Here is a 20,329-nt window from a genome sequence, read left to right on the forward strand (position 1 = left end):
CATAGTAAAATTGGTTATATTCACGGCAGCGGAATAGTACCCATTCCTTTTTCGGCTCAAACTCAATGGAATACATCCATAAGAAGGTTCATGGGACCTAATGGGGTGTCAATGTGTCAATTTCATTGTAAATAGGTCGGGGAAAAGTAGGTCGTTGGAACGGTTTCCGTTTCAAAATGACAAAAAGTCATTATCGAATCTCGTCACGTCCTTTCCGTTTCCGACCATATTTTTATGATAATTCCGTTCGTTGATTTTAGATTAGTCGATTATATTCAAAGAAATCGTTCGATACGCGTTTCGGTACCAAATCATCATCCTCAGACACCTGAAAAAGCTTATTAATTATAAATGTTGTATTCTACTCGTTTTTTTTTGAATTTTTTCGAAAAGTATTCGTAAATGCATGATTTAAAGTGAAAATTGTCTAAGTACTGGACTAAATTTCATGTATTTTGAAGAAAAAAATTGTTTGCTTGTTGCAGTTTATTTTCTGATTTACGTAATCTTTCTGGAACGACTCTGATGAATCTCCTGGCGGCCCTTTTCATGACGCAATTGTTGTACGTTGTCGGCGTAGGGGGGGTGTCGGTAAGTATCGGAATTTAATTTTTTTTTTTGTTGTTTTTCGCTTATTTGTTGGAAAAAATGGGTTCCAGGAAATGTTGTGCTTTCAGTATGATCGTGATGCTTTTTCATATTTTATTTAGACAAAAATTTAGTTTTCCAAATTTGTATTCGGCAAAAAATTAATTTCATAATGAAATTTTGTCAAAAAATCGGTTTTACAAGTTTTGTCACTGAAATTTTGTCAACAAATTGGTTTTATAAAGCTGCAATTTGGCAAAAAATAAGTTTTTGTAATGAATTTTAGCCAATAAATTGTCTTTTTAAAGTTAAAGTGGGCAAAAAAGAATTCAATCATAATTTTGTCATAACGTTGGTTTTGCCGAAAAGATTAAATGGAGAAAAAATGAATTTTTTAATAAATTTTTGTCAAAAAATTGGTATTCCAAATTTATATTGGGCAAAAATAAAGTTTTGTTCGTTCAAAAATTCGTTTTCATGTAGTTGAATTAGGCAAAAATCATTAAATTTATTACCAAAAAAAAGTTTATTTCAAAATTTGCCAAATTAATTTTATGGTCAAAACTTGCTTTTCTAAAGATTAATTCGACAAAATATGGATTTTCTAATTAAAATTTTGTCAAAAATTCTTTTTTCTTATTTAGATTAAGATAAATATAAATGAATTTTATAATAGAATTTTGTCAAAAAAATTGATTTCCCTTGTATAGTTTAGCAAAAAATGAGTTTTATAATAAAATTTTGCCAAGAAATTAGCTTTTCAAAGCTGAAGTGGACAATAAAGAATTTAATCATTATAATTTTGTCAAAACGTTGGTTTTGTCGAAAAGGTTAAATTGACAAAAAATGTCGAATTGGGCAAAAATTAATTTTAAAATAAAATTTTGTCAACAAATTGCAAAAAATTAATTCTATTATGATTTATGCCACGAAAATTGACGAAAATGATTTTTATGAATAAAATTTCGTCAAAAAAATGATTTTCCACATTTAAATTGAGCAAAAATTGATTTTATCTTGAAACTTTTGTCAAAAATTTGCTTTTATAGGAGTAAATGGAGTAAAGTACCATTTCTCATTAAAATTTTGCCAAAAAATGATTTTTATGAAGTTAAAACGGACGAAAAATGATTTTTATGAATAAAATTTCGCCAAAAAACAATTTTTCTAAATTAAATTGGGCAAAAATTAATTTTATCTTAAAATTTTTGTCAAAAATTTGCTTTTATAAGAGTAAAAGGTGTAAAGGAACATTTCTCATTAGAATTTTGCCAAAAAAAATGATTTTTATGAATAAAATTTCGTCAAAAAACTGATTTTCCAAAGTTAAATGGAGCAAAAATTAATTTTATCTTAATATTTTTGCCAAAAATTTGCTTTTATATGAGTAAATGGAGTAAAGTAACATTTTTCTTAAAAATTTTGCCAAAAAATGTTTATTATGAAGTTAAAATGGACGAAAAATGATTTTTAAGAATAAAATTTCGTCAAAAAACTAATTTTCCAAAATTAAATTGAGCAAAAGTTAATTTTATCTTGAAACTTTTGTCAAAAATTTGCTTTTATAAGAGTAAAAGGTGTAAAGGAACATTTCTCATTAGAATTTTGCCAAAAAAATGATTTTTATGAATGAAATTTCGTCAAAAAACTAATTTTCCAACATTAAATTGAGTAAAAATTAATTTTATTTTGATATTATTGTCGAAAAACTTTTCTAATCTAAAATCACAGACGAAAATCAGTTCATCAATCAAATTTGATGAAAAACTCAATTTTCCAAAACAAAAAAATGATTTTCATAATAAAAGTATAGATTTTCCAAATTCAATTTATACAAAAATTACTTTTCCACGTTCTAATTGAACGAAAAAAAAAAAGAAACGAAAATCTCATTTGATTCACCTCACATACATCGAGAGTGATAAAAAACAAAAAATGAATTATTTGGAATTCACGTTTGGATTGTGGTATTTTCATTTGGAAATCCATTCGTCATAGATACAAGTATGAAAGCGTGTCTGATATAATTCCCATTGTATTATATCGATTTCATGGGGTGGATGCATTCGTATTGTGCACATATAGCGATAAATCGCATCCCTCTAACCGAAATATCAACGCGATTTCCATAAATTTATCATGAAAATTGTTTATTCAAAGACTTCAATGTCTACGGTCCAGTTAATTTGTTAGAACAATTTAGAATTTTAATTTTTAATGTTTTTTCAACTTTTTCGACTGTTTTGAGGGTGTAAATCATTTATACAGGGTGTTTATAATATATAATGTCGCATTTTGTTTTTCGATTTCTATTTGTTTGACGAAAAATTGGGATTTTTCGAATAAAATTTTGTGAAAAATCGTTTTTTTTCAACTTAATTTTGAGAAAAAATTGGATTTTCAGAGGAAAATTTTGTGAAAAATCGTTTTTTTCAACTTAATTTTGGAAAAAATTGGATTTTCAAATGAAAATTTTGTGAAAAATCGTTTTTTTCAACTTAATTTTAGAAAAAATTGGATTTTCAGCAAAAAATTTTGTGAAAAATCGTTTTTTTCAACTTAATTTTGAGAAAAAATTGGATTTTCAGAGGAAAATTTTGTGAAAAATCGTTTTTTTCAACTTAATTTTAGAAAAAATTGGATTTTCAGCAAAAAATTTTGTGAAAAATCGTTTTTTTTTCAACTTAATTTTGAGAAAAAATTGGATTTTCAGAGGAAAATTTTGTGAAAAATCGTTTTTTTCAACTTAATTTTGGAAAAAATTGGATTTTCAAATGAAAATTTTGTGAAAAATCGTTTTTTTCAACTTAATTTTAGAAAAAATTGGATTTTCAGCAAAAAATTTTGTGAAAAATCGTTTTTTTCAACTTAATTTTGAGAAAAAATTGGATTTTCAAATGAAAATTTTGTGAAAAATCGTTTTTTTTTGAAATTAATTTTGAGAAAAAATTGGATTTTCAGATGAAAATTTTGTGAAAATCGTTTTTTTCAACTTAATTTTGAGGAAAAATTGGATTTTCAGATGAAAATTTTGTGAAAAATCGTTTTTTTCAACTTAATTTTGAGAAAAAATTGGATTTTCAAATGAAAATTTTGTGAAAAATCGTTTTTTTTTTGAAATTAATTTTGAGAAAAAATTGGATTTTCAGATGAAAATTTTGTGAAAATCGTTTTATTCAACTTAATTTTGAGAAAAAATTGGATTTTCAAATGAAAATTTTGTGAAAAATCGTTTTTTTTTTGAAATTAATTTTGAGAAAAAATTGGATTTTCAGATGAAAATTTTGTGAAAATCGTTTTTTTCAACTTAATTTTGAGAAAAAATTGGATTTTCAGATGAAAATTTTGTGAATAATCGTTTTTTTCAACTTAATTTTAGAAAAAATTGGATTTTCAGCAAAAAATTTTGTGAAAAATCGTTTTTTTCAACTTAATTTTAGAAAAAATTGGATTATCAAATGAAAATTTTGTGAAAAATCGTTTTTTTCAACTTAATTTTAGAAAAAATTGGATTTTCAGCAAAAAATTTTGTGAAAAATCGTTTTATTTTCAACTTAATTTTGAGAAAAAATTGGATTTTCAGATGAAAATTTTGTGAAAAATCGTTTTTTTTTTGAAATTAATTTTGAGAAAAAATTGGATTTTCAGAGAAAAATTTTGTGAAAAATCGTTTTTTTCAACTTAATTTTAGAAAAAATTGGATTTTCAGCAAAAAATTTTGTGAAAAATCGTTTTTTTCAACTTAATTTTAGAAAAAATTGGATTTTCAGCAAAAAATTTTGTGAAAAATCGTTTTTTTCAACTTAATTTTAGAAAAAATTGGATTATCAAATGAAAATTTTGTGAAAAATCGTTTTTTTCAACTTAATTTTAGAAAAAATTGGATTTTCAGCAAAAAATTTTGTGAAAAATCGTTTTTTTTTTGAAATTAATTTTGAGAAAAAATTGGATTTTCAGAGAAAAATTTTGTGAAAAATCGTTTTTTTCAACTTAATTTTAGAAAAAATTGGATTTTCAGCAAAAAATTTTGTGAAAAATCGTTTTTTTCAACTTAATTTTAGAAAAAATTGGATTTTCAGCAAAAAATTTTGTGAAAAATCGTTTTTTTCAACTTAATTTTAGAAAAAATTGGATTATCAAATGAAAATTTTGTGAAAAATCGTTTTTTTCAACTTAATTTTAGAAAAAATTGGATTTTCAGCAAAAAATTTTGTGAAAAATCGTTTTTTTTCAACTTAATTTTGAGAAAAAATTGGATTTTCAGATGAAAATTTTGTGAAAAATCGTTTTTTTTTTGAAATTAATTTTGAGAAAAAATTGGATTTTCAGAGAAAAATTTTGTAAAAAATCGTTTTTTTCAACATAATTTTGAGAAAAAATTGGAATTTCAGAGAAAAATTTTGTGAAAACTCGTTTTCTTCAACTTAATTTTGAAAAAAATTTGGATTTTCTGATGAAAAATTTGGTACAAATGACTTTTCCATACTTTGGATTAATTTCGAATTCAAATGGAACTAAAATTGTTTTTTGAAATTTAATTTAGACAAAAAATGATTTTTCCAATGGAAACTATATCGAAAATGACTTTTCCAACATTTTAATTTTAATATCGCTTGGAAATCAGATTTTCTAATGAAAAATTGGACATAATTTGCTTTTCCAAGCTCAAAATGGACAAGAATTGTATTTCCTGTTAGAAATTTGTAAAAAAACTACTTTTTCTAGCTTAAATTTTCGAATTTCTAATAAAAATGTGGTCGAAAATGGATTTTCCGAACTTAAATTTGAAAAATAATCGCTTTTCCAATGAAAAATGTGACAAAATATCTTTTCCCAGCTGGAATTGGACAAAAAAATTGGATTTTCCAACGAAAATTTAGTCAAAAACTGCTTTTCCAAGCTCAAATTAGACAGGAATTGTATTTCCTGATGAAAATTTGGACAAGTAAAGCTTTTTCTAGCTTAAATTGAACAAACATTGGAGAATCTAATGAAAATGTGGTCAAAATGGATTTTCCCTGGTTAAATTTGGACAAAAGCTGCTTTTCCAATCTTAAAATGAACAAGAATTGTTTTTTCCTGATGAAAATTTGGACAAAAATAGATTTTACTAGATTAACTAACAGAAAAATGGGATTTCCCTATGAAAATTTCGTTCGAATCAGCTTTTCCGAGCTCGATTATGGCAAAAATTTCTTCAGCGCATCCAAGTTTGACAAAAAATGACTTTTCCAATGAAAATTATGACAATAACCGCTTTTCCTAGCTCTAATTCGGCAAAAAGTTAGTTTTGTGACGAAAAATTAGGAAAAAATTGGATTTTCCGAGCTTAAATTGGACGAAAAACACCTTTCCAATAAAAATTTTGTAAAAACCGCCCTTTTAAATATAAATTGGCTAAGAGTAGGGTTAAATGATGGAAATTTTGACAAAAAATGACTTTTCCTCATTCAAATTGGACAAAAATCGCTTTTCCACACTCAAATTCTTTTCGCAACCTGTCTTTTGAAGTTCCACAACAAATTTTCAACGCAACACCGAGAATAATAACAATAAATCCCCCCGTATATCATCATCATTCAAACATCTATTAGAGCTTATATAAGCGATATAAACAGAAAGCATCATGAATCAATTATGTTTATGTTGTTTGTCCTACATACAACTTCCTCTAACGAGTTTATCATTAATTATATTGTGTTGACTTTAGGGTGGGATTGTTTCTTATATTATACGCCCTAAAATAATTTCTAGCATCCCTTTTAGCATATTTAACGTTAAAACCACATATTATTATATAATAAATCGACATTTTCTTTTAATTATTGCTCACTCTGTATATTATATTGAGCAGATGAATAAAAAGAAATTCGGGCTATGAAATTTGGAAAAAATTTTTTTTCGATATATAATTTCGCAGTTAGTTTATTAGATCTCCTTCCATCATAAATTCAAATTTAAGTATTTTGAGTAATTTTAAATTTTGGCAATCACGAGTTCCGTTTACAGAATTTTAAATTTTGGCGTTTGCGCGGGGTCAGAATATTAAATTTTGGCGGATACGCAGATGGTTAACAGAATTTTAAATTTTGGCGACTGCGAGATTTGTCAATATTCTGGCATTTTCGAGAGTAGCTAAACAAAATTTTCAATTTTGGCGATTCCAAAAATAGTTCGACAAAATTTAAATTTTGGATCGCACGAAGATAATTCAATAGAAATTTTGATTTTGGCGTCCGCGAGCTTTATTAAATTTTGGCTTCTTCGGGGATAGCTCAACCAAATTTTAAATTTTGGCATTTTCAAAAGTAATTCAAGAGAAAATTAAATTTTGGTGACTACGTGGTTTGTTAAATTTTGGCTTTTACGAGGATAGTTCAACACAATTTTATATTTTGGCATCTACAAGGATAATTAAAAACAATTTCAAATTTTGGCGACTCCGAGCTTCGATAAATTTTGGCGTCTAAGAAGATAATTCAACAGAATTTAAAATTTTTGTGATTACGAAGATAGTTCGATAGAAATTTAAATTTTGGCATCTACGAGGATAGTTCAAAACAATTTCAAATTTTGGCGACTCCGAGCTTCGATAAATTTTGGCGTCTAAGAAGATAATTCAACAGAATTTTAAATTTTTGTGATTACGAAGATAGTTCGATAGAAATTTAAATTTTGGCATCTACGAGGATAGTTCAAAACAATTTCAAATTTTGGCGACTCCGAGCTTCGATAAATTTTGGCGTCTAAGAAGATAATTCAACAGAATTTTAAATTTTTGTGATTACGAAGATAGTTCGATAGAAATTTAAATTTTGGCATCTACGAGGATAGTTCAAAACAATTTCAAATTTTGGCGACTCCGAGCTTCGATAAATTTTGGCGTCTAAGAAGATAATTCAACAGAATTTTAAATTTTTGTGATTACGAAGATAGTTCGATAGAAATTTAAATTTTGGCATCTACGAGGATAGTTCAAAACAATTTCAAATTTTGGCGACTCCGAGCTTCGATAAATTTTGGCGTCTAAGAAGATAATTCAATAGAATTTTAAATTTTTGTGATTACGAAGATAGTTCGATAGAAATTTAAATTTTGGCATCTACGAGGATAGTTCAAAACAATTTCAAATTTTGGCGACTCCGAGCTTCGATAAATTTTGGCGTCTAAGAAGATAATTCAACAGAATTTTAAATTTTTGTGATTACGAAGATAGTTCGATAGAAATTTAAATTTTGGCATCTACGAGGATAGTTCAAAACAATTTCAAATTTTGGCGACTCCGAGCTTCGATAAATTTTGGCGTCTAAGAAGATAATTCAATAGAATTTTAAATTTTTGTGATTACGAAGATAGTTCGATAGAAATTTAAATTTTGGCATCTACGAGGATAGTTCAAAACAATTTCAAATTTTGGCGACTCCGAGCTTCGATAAATTTTGGCGTCTAAGAAGATAATTCAACAGAATTTTAAATTTTTGTGATTACGAAGATAGTTCGATAGAAATTTAAATTTTGGCATCTACGAGGATAGTTCAAAACAATTTCAAATTTTGGCGACTCCGAGCTTCGATAAATTTTGGCGTCTAAGAAGATAATTCAACAGAATTTTAAATTTTTGTGATTACGAAGATAGTTCGATAGAAATTTAAATTTTGGCATCTACGAGGATAGTTCAAAACAATTTCAAATTTTGGCGACTCCGAGCTTCGATAAATTTTGGCGTCTAAGAAGATAATTCAACAGAATTTTAAATTTTTGTGATTACGAAGATAGTTCGATAGAAATTTAAATTTTGGCATCTACGAGGATAGTTCAAAACAATTTCAAATTTTGGCGACTCCGAGCTTCGATAAATTTTGGCGTCTAAGAAGATAATTCAACAGAATTTTAAATTTTTGTGATTACGAAGATAGTTCGATAGAAATTTAAATTTTGGCATCTACGAGGATAGTTCAAAACAATTTCAAATTTTGGCGACTCCGAGCTTCGATAAATTTTGGCGTCTAAGAAGATAATTCAATAGAATTTTAAATTTTTGTAATTACGAAGATAGTTCGATAGAAATTTAAATTTTGGCATCTACGAGGATAGTTCAAAACAATTTCAAATTTTGGCGACTCCGAGCTTCGATAAATTTTGGCGTCTAAGAAGATAATTCAACAGAATTTTAAATTTTTGTGATTACGAAGATAGTTCGATAGAAATTTAAATTTTGGCATCTACGAGGATAGTTCAAAACAATTTCAAATTTTGGCGACTCCGAGCTTCGATAAATTTTGGCGTCTAAGAAGATAATTCAACAGAATTTTAAATTTTTGTGATTACGAAGATAGTTCGATAGAAATTTAAATTTTGGCATCTACGAGGATAGTTCAAAACAATTTCAAATTTTGGCGACTCCGAGCTTCGATAAATTTTGGCGTCTAAGAAGATAATTCAATAGAATTTTAAATTTTTGTGATTACGAAGATAGTTCGATAGAAATTTAAATTTTGGCATCTACGAGGATAGTTCAAAACAATTTCAAATTTTGGCGACTCCGAGCTTCGATAAATTTTGGCGTCTAAGAAGATAATTCAACAGAATTTTAAATTTTTGTGATTACGAAGATAGTTCGATAGAAATTTAAATTTTGGCATCTACGAGGATAGTTCAAAACAATTTCAAATTTTGGCGACTCCGAGCTTCGATAAATTTTGGCGTCTAAGAAGATAATTCAACAGAATTTTAAATTTTTGTGATTACGAAGATAGTTCGATAGAAATTTAAATTTTGGCATCTACGAGGATAGTTCAAAACAATTTCAAATTTTGGCGACTCCGAGCTTCGATAAATTTTGGCGTCTAAGAAGATAATTCAACAGAATTTTAAATTTTTGTGATTACGAAGATAGTTCGATAGAAATTTAAATTTTGGCATCTACGAGGATAGTTCAAAACAATTTCAAATTTTGGCGACTCCGAGCTTCGATAAATTTTGGCGTCTAAGAAGATAATTCAATAGAATTTTAAATTTTTGTGATTACGAAGATAGTTCGATAGAAATTTAAATTTTGGCATCTACGAGGATAGTTCAAAACAATTTCAAATTTTGGCGACTCCGAGCTTCGATAAATTTTGGCGTCTAAGAAGATAATTCAACAGAATTTTAAATTTTTGTGATTACGAAGATAGTTCGATAGAAATTTAAATTTTGGCATCTACGAGGATAGTTCAAAACAATTTCAAATTTTGGCGACTCCGAGCTTCGATAAATTTTGGCGTCTAAGAAGATAATTCAACAGAATTTTAAATTTTTGTGATTACGAAGATAGTTCGATAGAAATTTAAATTTTGGCATCTACGAGGATAGTTCAAAACAATTTCAAATTTTGGCGACTCCGAGCTTCGATAAATTTTGGCGTCTAAGAAGATAATTCAACAGAATTTTAAATTTTTGTGATTACGAAGATAGTTCGATAGAAATTTAAATTTTGGCATCTACGAGGATAGTTCAAAACAATTTCAAATTTTGGCGACTCCGAGCTTCGATAAATTTTGGCGTCTAAGAAGATAATTCAACAGAATTTTAAATTTTTGTGATTACGAAGATAGTTCGATAGAAATTTAAATTTTGGCATCTACGAGGATAGTTCAAAACAATTTCAAATTTTGGCGACTCCGAGCTTCGATAAATTTTGGCGTCTAAGAAGATAATTCAATAGAATTTTAAATTTTTGTGATTACGAAGATAGTTCGATAGAAATTTAAATTTTGGCATCTACGAGGATAGTTCAAAACAATTTCAAATTTTGGCGACTCCGAGCTTCGATAAATTTTGGCGTCTAAGAAGATAATTCAACAGAATTTTAAATTTTTGTGATTACGAAGATAGTTCGATAGAAATTTAAATTTTGGCATCTACGAGGATAGTTCAAAACAATTTCAAATTTTGGCGACTCCGAGCTTCGATAAATTTTGGCGTCTAAGAAGATAATTCAATAGAATTTTAAATTTTTGTAATTACGAAGATAGTTCGATAGAAATTTAAATTTTGGCATCTACGAGGATAGTTCAAAACAATTTCAAATTTTGGCGACTCCGAGCTTCGATAAATTTTGGCGTCTAAGAAGATAATTCAACAGAATTTTAAATTTTTGTGATTACGAAGATAGTTCGATAGAAATTTAAATTTTGGCATCTACGAGGATAGTTCAAAAAAATTTTAAATTTTGGTGACTACGTGGTTTGTTAAATTTTGGCTTTTACGAAGATAGTTCAACACAATTTTATATTTTGGCATCTACAAGGATAATTAATAACAAATTCAAATTTGGCAACTCCAAGTTCCGTTAAATTTCCGCATCTACGAAGATTATTCAACAAAAATTTAATAAATTTTGACGGCTAAGAAGATAGTTCAATAGAATTTTAAATTTTGGCATCTACGAGGATAGTTCAAAACGATTTCAAAGTTTGATGACTGCGACCCTCTTTAAATTTTGGCGTCTACGAAAATAATTCAACAGAATTTTGAATTTTGACATGTACGAAGATAGTTCAATAGAAATTTAAATTTTGTCGACTGAGAGGTGTAGAAAATTGCGCAAAACTCGACGCGCGTCCACCAAAATGTTAAATTTTTCTTAGAAACTCGGCGCATTCGCCAGAATCTCAAACTAAATTGAGTAAATTCGTGGTCATAGATACTTATACAGGTAAAGTCACTTGCAAATTAAGTTTATCAACATCATAAAATTGAAATTCCGTAAAACAAATAAACAGAACTTCACACAACCTTAAAGCTTATTAACTATTCGTGGTAATGTAATATTCAAGAGACTTCAGAGGCTCAAATCGAGAACAAATAAACGCCGAAATAATGAAAACAGAAGTTCAAAGACTTTTATTGATTTACGTTCTCTGAGGGGCCTCGAGATACGTTGTATAGAATGTTATTGCAACTTAATTGACCTACAAACTTTCAAACTTTCCGTTTAACATCCACATACGAGGTAACATCGAAAAATTCCTTTGACGTAATTATAAAACCAAGATCGTTAATTATTTCGTGTGTGGTTGCATTTTTTTCTTATTTTTTTTTATAGGATTCTGAGTTGTGTATATCGTTGGCGTTTGCTTTGCAATACGCCAGGCTGAGCATCTTCTTTTGGATGATGTTGATGGCCCATAATATGTACAATCAATTCAGAACCGGGCTACAACTAGCGCCGGTGGTGGATAACGACATAACCAAACATTTTATAAGGTAAACATTTTGACTATAATCCAAAATTACTGAGCGCAAGATCGGGATAATACAGTAGACGTAGCAGCAATCGTACAAGTTTTGTTTTGAATTGTTCTCATCAGATTATACAAACTTTAAGATCAAATTTCATTGTTTTTACTATACAGTGACGTAATTTGCTACCTTTTTTTCGTGAAAATAGATGAAAATATTATTTTTTTGAGTTCGTTGATGATTTTTCTGTTATATATTGACTGATAAGCGAAAATCACTGAGCGCAAGATCGGGATAATACAGTAGACGTAGCAGAAATCGTACAAGTTTTGTTTTGAATTGTTCTCATCAGATTATACAAAGTTTAAGATCAAATTTTATTGTTTTTACTATGCAGTGACGTAATTTGCTACCTTTTTTCGTGAAAATAGATGAAAATATCATTTTTTTTTTAGTTCGTTGATGATTTTTCGGTTATATATTGACTGATAAGCGAAAATCACTGAGCGCAAGATCGGGATAATACAGTAGACGTAGCAGCAATCGTACAAGTTTTATTTTGAATGGTTCTCATCAGATTATACAAAGTTTAAGATCAAATTTTATTGTTTTTACTATGCAGTGACGTAATTTGCTACCTTTTTTCGTGAAAATAGATGAAAATATCATTTTTTTGAGTTCGTTGATGATTTTTCGGTTATATATTGACTGATAAGCGAAAATCACTGAGCGCAAGATCGGGATAATACAGTAGACGTAGCAGGAATCGTACAAATTTTGTTTTGAATTGTTCTCATCAGATTATACAAAGTTTAAGATCAAATTTCATTGTTTTTACTATGCAGTGACGTAATTTGCTACCTTTTTTCGTGAAAATAGATGAAAATATCTTTTTTTGGAGTTCGTTGATGATTTTTCGGTTATATATTGACTGATAAGCGAAAATCACTGAGCGCAAGATCGGGATAATACAGTAGACGTAGTAGCAATCGTACAAGTTTTGTTTTGAATGGTTCTCATCAGATTATACAAAGTTTAAGATCAAATTTCATTGTTTTTACTATACAGTGACGTAATTTGCTACCTTTTTTTCGTGAAAATAGATGAAAATATCATTTTTTTCAGTTCGTTGATGATTTTTCTGTTATATATTGACTGATAAGCGAAAATCACTGAGCGCAAGATCGGGATAATACAGTAGACGTAGCAGAAATCGTACAAGTTTTGTTTTGAATTGTTCTCATCAGATTATACAAAGTTTAAGATCAAATTTCATTGTTTTTACTATACAGTGACGTAATTTGCTACCTTTTTTTCGTGAAAATAGATGAAAATATCATTTTTTTGAGTTCGTTGATGATTTTTCTGTTATATATTGACTGATAAGCGAAAATCACTGAGCGCAAGATCGGGATAATACAGTAGACGTAGCAGAAATCGTACAAGTTTTGTTTTGAATTGTTCTCATCAGATTATACAAAGTTTAAGATCAAATTTCATTGTTTTTACTATGCAGTGACGTAATTTGCTACCTTTTTTCGTGAAAATAGATGAAAATATCATTTTTTTTTAGTTCGTTAATGATTTTTCTGTTATATATTGACTGATAAGCGAAAATCACTGAGCGCAAGATCGGGATAATACAGTAGACGTAGCAGGAATCGTACAAGATTTGTTTTGAATTGTTCTCATCAGATTATACAAAGTTTAAGATCAAATTTCATTGTTTTTTACTATGCAGTGACGTAATTTGCTACCTTTTTTCGTGAAAATAGATGAAAATATCATTTTTTTTTAGTTCGTTGATGATTTTTCGGTTATATATTGACTGATAAGCGAAAATCACTGAGCGCCAGATCGGGATAATACAGTAGACGTAGCAGCAATCGTACAAGTTTTGTTTTGAATGGTTCTCATCAGATTATACAAAATTTAAGATCAAATTTCATTGTTTTTACTATACAGTGACGTAATTTGCTACCTTTTTTCGTGAAAATAGATGAAAATGTCATTTTTTTTGAGTTCGTTAATGATTTTTCTGTTATATATTGACTGATAAGCGAAAATCACTGAGCGCAAGATCGGGATTATACAGTAGACGTAGCAGAAATCGTACAAGTTTTGTTTTGAATGGTTCTCATCAGATTATACAAAGTTTAAGATCAAATTTTATTGTTTTTACTATGCAGTGACGTAATTTGCTACCTTTTTTCGTGAAAATAGATGAAAATATCATTTTTGTGAGTTCGTTGATGATTTTTCGGTTATATATTGACTAATAAGCGAAAATCACTGAGCAGAAGATCGGGATAATACAGTAGACGTAGCAGCAATCGTACAAGTTTTGTTTTAGATTGTTCTCATCAGATTATACAAAGTTTAAGATCAAATTTCATTGTTTTTACTATACAGTGACGTAATTTGCTACCTTTTTTCGTGAAAATAGATGAAAATGTCATTTTTTTGAGTTCGTTAATGATTTTTCTGTTATATATTGACTGATAAGCGAAAATCACTGAGCGCAAGATCGGGATTATACAGTAGACGTAGCAGAAATCGTACAAGTTTTGTTTTGAATGGTTCTCATCAGATTATACAAAGTTTAAGATCAAATTTTATTGTTTTTACTATGCAGTGACGTAATTTGCTACCTTTTTTCGTGAAAATAGATGAAAATATCATTTTTTTTAGTTCGTTAATGATTTTTCTGTTATATATTGACTGATAAGCGAAAATCACTGAGCGCCAGATCGGGATAATACAGTAGACGTAGCAGCAATCGTACAAGTTTTGTTTTAGATTGTTCTCATCAGATTATACAAAGTTTAAGATCAAATTTTATTGTTTTTACTATGCAGTGACGTAATTTGCTACCTTTTTTCGTGAAAATAGATGAAAATATCATTTTTTTGAGTTCGTTGATGATTTTTCGGTTATATATTGACTGATAAGCGAAAATCACTGAGCGCAAGATCGGGATTATACAGTAGACGTAGCAGAAATCGTACAAGTTTTGTTTTGAATGGTTCTCATCAGATTATACAAAGTTTAAGATCAAATTTTATTGTTTTTACTATGCAGTGACGTAATTTGCTACCTTTTTTCGTGAAAATAGATGAAAATATCATTTTTTTTTAGTTCGTTAATGATTTTTCTGTTATATATTGACTGATAAGCGAAAATCACTGAGCGCAAGATCGGGATTATACAGTAGACGTAGCAGAAATCGTACAAGTTTTGTTTTGAATTGTTCTCATCAGATTATACAAAGTTTAAGATCAAATTTTATTGTTTTTACTATGCAGTGACGTAATTTGCTACCTTTTTTCGTGAAAATAGATGAAAATATCATTTTTTTGAGTTCGTTGATGATTTTTCGGTTATATATTGACTGATAAGCGAAAATCACTGAGCGCAAGATCGGGATTATACAGTAGACGTAGCAGAAATCGTACAAGTTTTGTTTTGAATGGTTCTCATCAGATTATACAAAGTTTAAGATCAAATTTTATTGTTTTTACTATGCAGTGACGTAATTTGCTACCTTTTTTCGTGAAAATAGATGAAAATATCATTTTTTTTTAGTTCGTTAATGATTTTTCTGTTATATATTGACTGATAAGCGAAAATCACTGAGCGCAAGATCGGGATTATACAGTAGACGTAGCAGAAATCGTACAAGTTTTGTTTTGAATGGTTCTCATCAGATTATACAAAGTTTAAGATCAAATTTTATTGTTTTTACTATGCAGTGACGTAATTTGCTACCTTTTTACGTGAAAATAAATGAAAATATCATTTTTGTGAGTTCGTTGATGATTTTTCGGTTATATATTGACTAATAAGCGAAAATCACTGAGCAGAAGATCGGGATAATACAGTAGACGTAGCAGCAATCGTACAAGTTTTGTTTTAGATTGTTCTCATCAGATTATACAAAGTTTAAGATCAAATTTTATTGTTTTTACTATGCAGTGACGTAATTTGCTACCTTTTTACGTGAAAATAGATGAAAATATCATTTTTGTGAGTTCGTTGATGATTTTTCGGTTATATATTGACTAATAAGCGAAAATCACTGAGCAGAAGATCGGGATAATACAGTAGACGTAGCAGCAATCGTACAAGTTTTGTTTTAGATTGTTCTCATCAGATTATACAAAGTTTAAGATCAAATTTTATTGTTTTTACTATTCAGTGACGTAATTTGCTACCTTTTTTCGTGAAAATAGATAAAAATATCATTTTTTTGAGTTCGTTGATGATTTTTCGGTTATATATTGACTGATAAGCGAAAATCACTGAGCGCAAGATCGGGATAATACAGTAGACGTAGCAGGAATCGTACAAGTTTTGTTTTGAATTGTTCTCATCAGATTATACAAAGTTTAAGATCAAATTTTATTGTTTTTACTATGCAGTGACGTAATTTGCTACCTTTTTTCGTGAAAATAGATGAAAATATCATTTTTTTGAGTTCGTTGATGATTTTTCGGTTATATATTGACTAATAAGCGAAAATCACTGAGCGCAAGATCGGGATAATACAGTAGACGTAGCAGCAATCGTACAAGTTTTGTTTTGAATGGTTCTCATCAGATTATACAAAGTTTAAGATCAAATTTTATTGTTTTTACAATGCAGTGACGTAATTTGCTACCTTTTTTCGTGAAAATAGATGAAAATATCATTTTTGTGAGTTCGTTGATGATTTTTCGGTTATATATTGACTAATAAGCGAAAATCACTGAGCGCAAGATCGGGATAATACAGTAGACGTAGCAGCAATCGTACAAGTTTTGTTTTGAATGGTTCTCATCAGATTATACAAAGTTTAAGATCAAATTTTATTGTTTTTACTATGCAGTGACGTAATTTGCTACCTTTTTTCGTGAAAATAGATGAAAATATCATTTTTTTTTAGTTCGTTGATGATTTTTCGGTTATATATTGACTGATAAGCGAAAATCACTGAGCGCAAGATCGGGATAATACAGTAGACGTAGCAGCAATCGTACAAGTTTTGTTTTAGATTGTTCTCATCAGATTATACAAAGTTTAAGATCAAATTTTATTGTTTTTACTATGCAGTGACGTAATTTGCTACCTTTTTACGTGAAAATAGATGAAAATATCATTTTTGTGAGTTCGTTGATGATTTTTCGGTTATATATTGACTAATAAGCGAAAATCACTGAGCAGAAGATCGGGATAATACAGTAGACGTAGCAGCAATCGTACAAGTTTTGTTTTAGATTGTTCTCATCAGATTATACAAAGTTTAAGATCAAATTTTATTGTTTTTACTATTCAGTGACGTAATTTGCTACCTTTTTTCGTGAAAATAGATAAAAATATCATTTTTTTGAGTTCGTTGATGATTTTTCGGTTATATATTGACTGATAAGCGAAAATCACTGAGCGCAAGATCGGGATAATACAGTAGACGTAGCAGGAATCGTACAAGTTTTGTTTTGAATTGTTCTCATCAGATTATACAAAGTTTAAGATCAAATTTTATTGTTTTTACTATGCAGTGACGTAATTTGCTACCTTTTTTCGTGAAAATAGATGAAAATATCATTTTTTTGAGTTCGTTGATGATTTTTCGGTTATATATTGACTAATAAGCGAAAATCACTGAGCGCAAGATCGGGATAATACAGTAGACGTAGCAGCAATCGTACAAGTTTTGTTTTGAATGGTTCTCATCAGATTATACAAAGTTTAAGATCAAATTTTATTGTTTTTACAATGCAGTGACGTAATTTGCTACCTTTTTTCGTGAAAATAGATGAAAATATCATTTTTGTGAGTTCGTTGATGATTTTTCGGTTATATATTGACTAATAAGCGAAAATCACTGAGCGCAAGATCGGGATAATACAGTAGACGTAGCAGCAATCGTACAAGTTTTGTTTTGAATGGTTCTCATCAGATTATACAAAGTTTAAGATCAAATTTTATTGTTTTTACTATGCAGTGACGTAATTTGCTACCTTTTTTCGTGAAAATAGATGAAAATATCATTTTTTTTTAGTTCGTTGATGATTTTTCGGTTATATATTGACTGATAAGCGAAAATCACTGAGCGCAAGATCGGGATAATACAGTAGACGTAGCAGCAATCGTACAAGTTTTGTTTTAGATTGTTCTCATCAGATTATACAAAGTTTAAGATCAAATTTTATTGTTTTTACTATGCAGTGACGTAATTTGCTACCTTTTTACGTGAAAATAGATGAAAATATCATTTTTGTGAGTTCGTTGATGATTTTTCGGTTATATATTGACTAATAAGCGAAAATCACTGAGCAGAAGATCGGGATAATACAGTAGACGTAGCAGCAATCGTACAAGTTTTGTTTTAGATTGTTCTCATCAGATTATACAAAGTTTAAGATCAAATTTTATTGTTTTTACTATTCAGTGACGTAATTTGCTACCTTTTTTCGTGAAAATAGATAAAAATATCATTTTTTTGAGTTCGTTGATGATTTTTCGGTTATATATTGACTGATAAGCGAAAATCACTGAGCGCAAGATCGGGATAATACAGTAGACGTAGCAGGAATCGTACAAGTTTTGTTTTGAATTGTTCTCATCAGATTATACAAAGTTTAAGATCAAATTTTATTGTTTTTACTATGCAGTGACGTAATTTGCTACCTTTTTTCGTGAAAATAGATGAAAATATCATTTTTTTGAGTTCGTTGATGATTTTTCGGTTATATATTGACTAATAAGCGAAAATCACTGAGCGCAAGATCGGGATAATACAGTAGACGTAGCAGCAATCGTACAAGTTTTGTTTTGAATGGTTCTCATCAGATTATACAAAGTTTAAGATCAAATTTTATTGTTTTTACAATGCAGTGACGTAATTTGCTACCTTTTTTCGTGAAAATAGATGAAAATATCATTTTTGTGAGTTCGTTGATGATTTTTCGGTTATATATTGACTAATAAGCGAAAATCACTGAGCGCAAGATCGGGATAATACAGTAGACGTAGCAGCAATCGTACAAGTTTTGTTTTGAATGGTTCTCATCAGATTATACAAAGTTTAAGATCAAATTTTATTGTTTTTACTATGCAGTGACGTAATTTGCTACCTTTTTTCGTGAATATGGGTGAAAATAGTGGACAAGTTTTCATTTGAATTGTTCCCATCAGATTATACAAAGTTTATACCATATAATGACGTAATTTTTTTGGATAAAAATGTAAAGGGACTAACGTATGACTCATTCTATGTCCTCTCGACTACTTTAAATGATTTTATGGTTGACGTTAGTCCTATTTATTCCAGATACTCTTTATTCGGATGGGGTCTACCTCTACTTCTTCTGTTTGTAAGTGTTTTGATTCAGTATGAAGAAAAAGGGGGGAAATTGTTGGATACTATGTCTCTAAAAAAACAAAATTGCTGGTAAGTGACTTACAGTTGATTTATGGTACGGTTGTTTACTTTAAATTTTTTCTAATGTTGTTTTCATAGTTTCATTTCGACATGGCGTCTCAAAATTGACATTGACCTTTCCAGAATTTGATCTAATTAGAAATCTATTAGCGAAATTATTTCCTCTTGATGAACTAATTAGAGGACGATTTAAACTTGATATTGAGTTAACTTGTACGCGCTTTGGGAGAAGATTGATTTTGATCCAAATTAATAAGAAATTGTGTGAATATCCTGCTGAATGTTATAAATTTCGTTATTTTAATGACGATAAATCATTTACATCAACCGGAAACGTATTTCGGTTGTTATATCGTCTATAGTAGAGGAGCTAAAGCTACTAACGTGTATTTGATACTCGGATTTAATTTTACGACTTTAAGGACAGACTATAAGTGACGTATTTCGAAAAATAACAAAACAATGAAAAATTGCGTTTTTTTCGTTAACCGGAAACGTATTTCGGTTGTTATATCGTCTATAGTAGAGGAGCTAAAGCTACTAACGTGTATTTGATACTTGGATTTAATTTTACGACTTGAAGGATAGACTATAAGTGACGCATTTCGAAAATCAACAAAAACAATGAAAAATTGCGTTTTTTTCGTTAACCGGAAACGTATTTCGGTTGTTATATCGTCTATAGTACAGGAGCTAAAGCTGCTAACGTGTATTTGATATTCGGACTTAGTCTTATGACTTGAAGGACAGACTATAAGTGACGTATTTCGAAAAATAACAAAAACAATGAAAAATTGCGTTTTTTTCGTTAACCGGAAACGTATTTTGGTTGTTATATCGTCTATAGTAGAGGAGCTAAAGCTACTAACGTGTATTTGATACCCGGATTTAATTTTACGACTTTAAGGACAGACTATAAGTGACGCATTTCGAAAATTAACAAAAACAATGGAAAATTGCGTTTTTTTCGTTAACCGGAAACGTATTTCGGTTGTTATATCGTCTATAGTAGAGGAGCTAAAGCTACTAACGTGTATTTGATACTTGGATTTAATTTTACGACTTGAAGGATAGACTATAAGTGACGCATTT

The 20,329-nt window shown here is 28.9% G+C and overlaps 1 protein-coding gene across 3 annotated transcripts in view; it reads left to right on the top strand.

Moving 5' to 3' along the window:
• The window catches only part of LOC130442659 (probable G-protein coupled receptor Mth-like 3), a 33,909-nt gene that overhangs the window by 8,396 nt on the left and 5,184 nt on the right, over positions 1-20,329 (top strand). For all 3 annotated transcript variants that reach the window (XM_056776972.1, XM_056776973.1, XM_056776974.1), the window contains exons 3-5: positions 486-591; positions 11,678-11,838; positions 19,127-19,246. In XM_056776972.1, the coding sequence (XP_056632950.1) occupies positions 486-591; positions 11,678-11,838; positions 19,127-19,246 (387 nt within the window). The remainder of the gene's footprint in view (positions 1-485; positions 592-11,677; positions 11,839-19,126; positions 19,247-20,329) is intronic.

The sequence above is a fragment of the Diorhabda sublineata genome, chromosome 4 (genome assembly GCF_026230105.1).
Source record: "Diorhabda sublineata isolate icDioSubl1.1 chromosome 4, icDioSubl1.1, whole genome shotgun sequence".
Lineage (NCBI taxonomy): Eukaryota > Metazoa > Arthropoda > Insecta > Coleoptera > Chrysomelidae > Diorhabda > Diorhabda sublineata.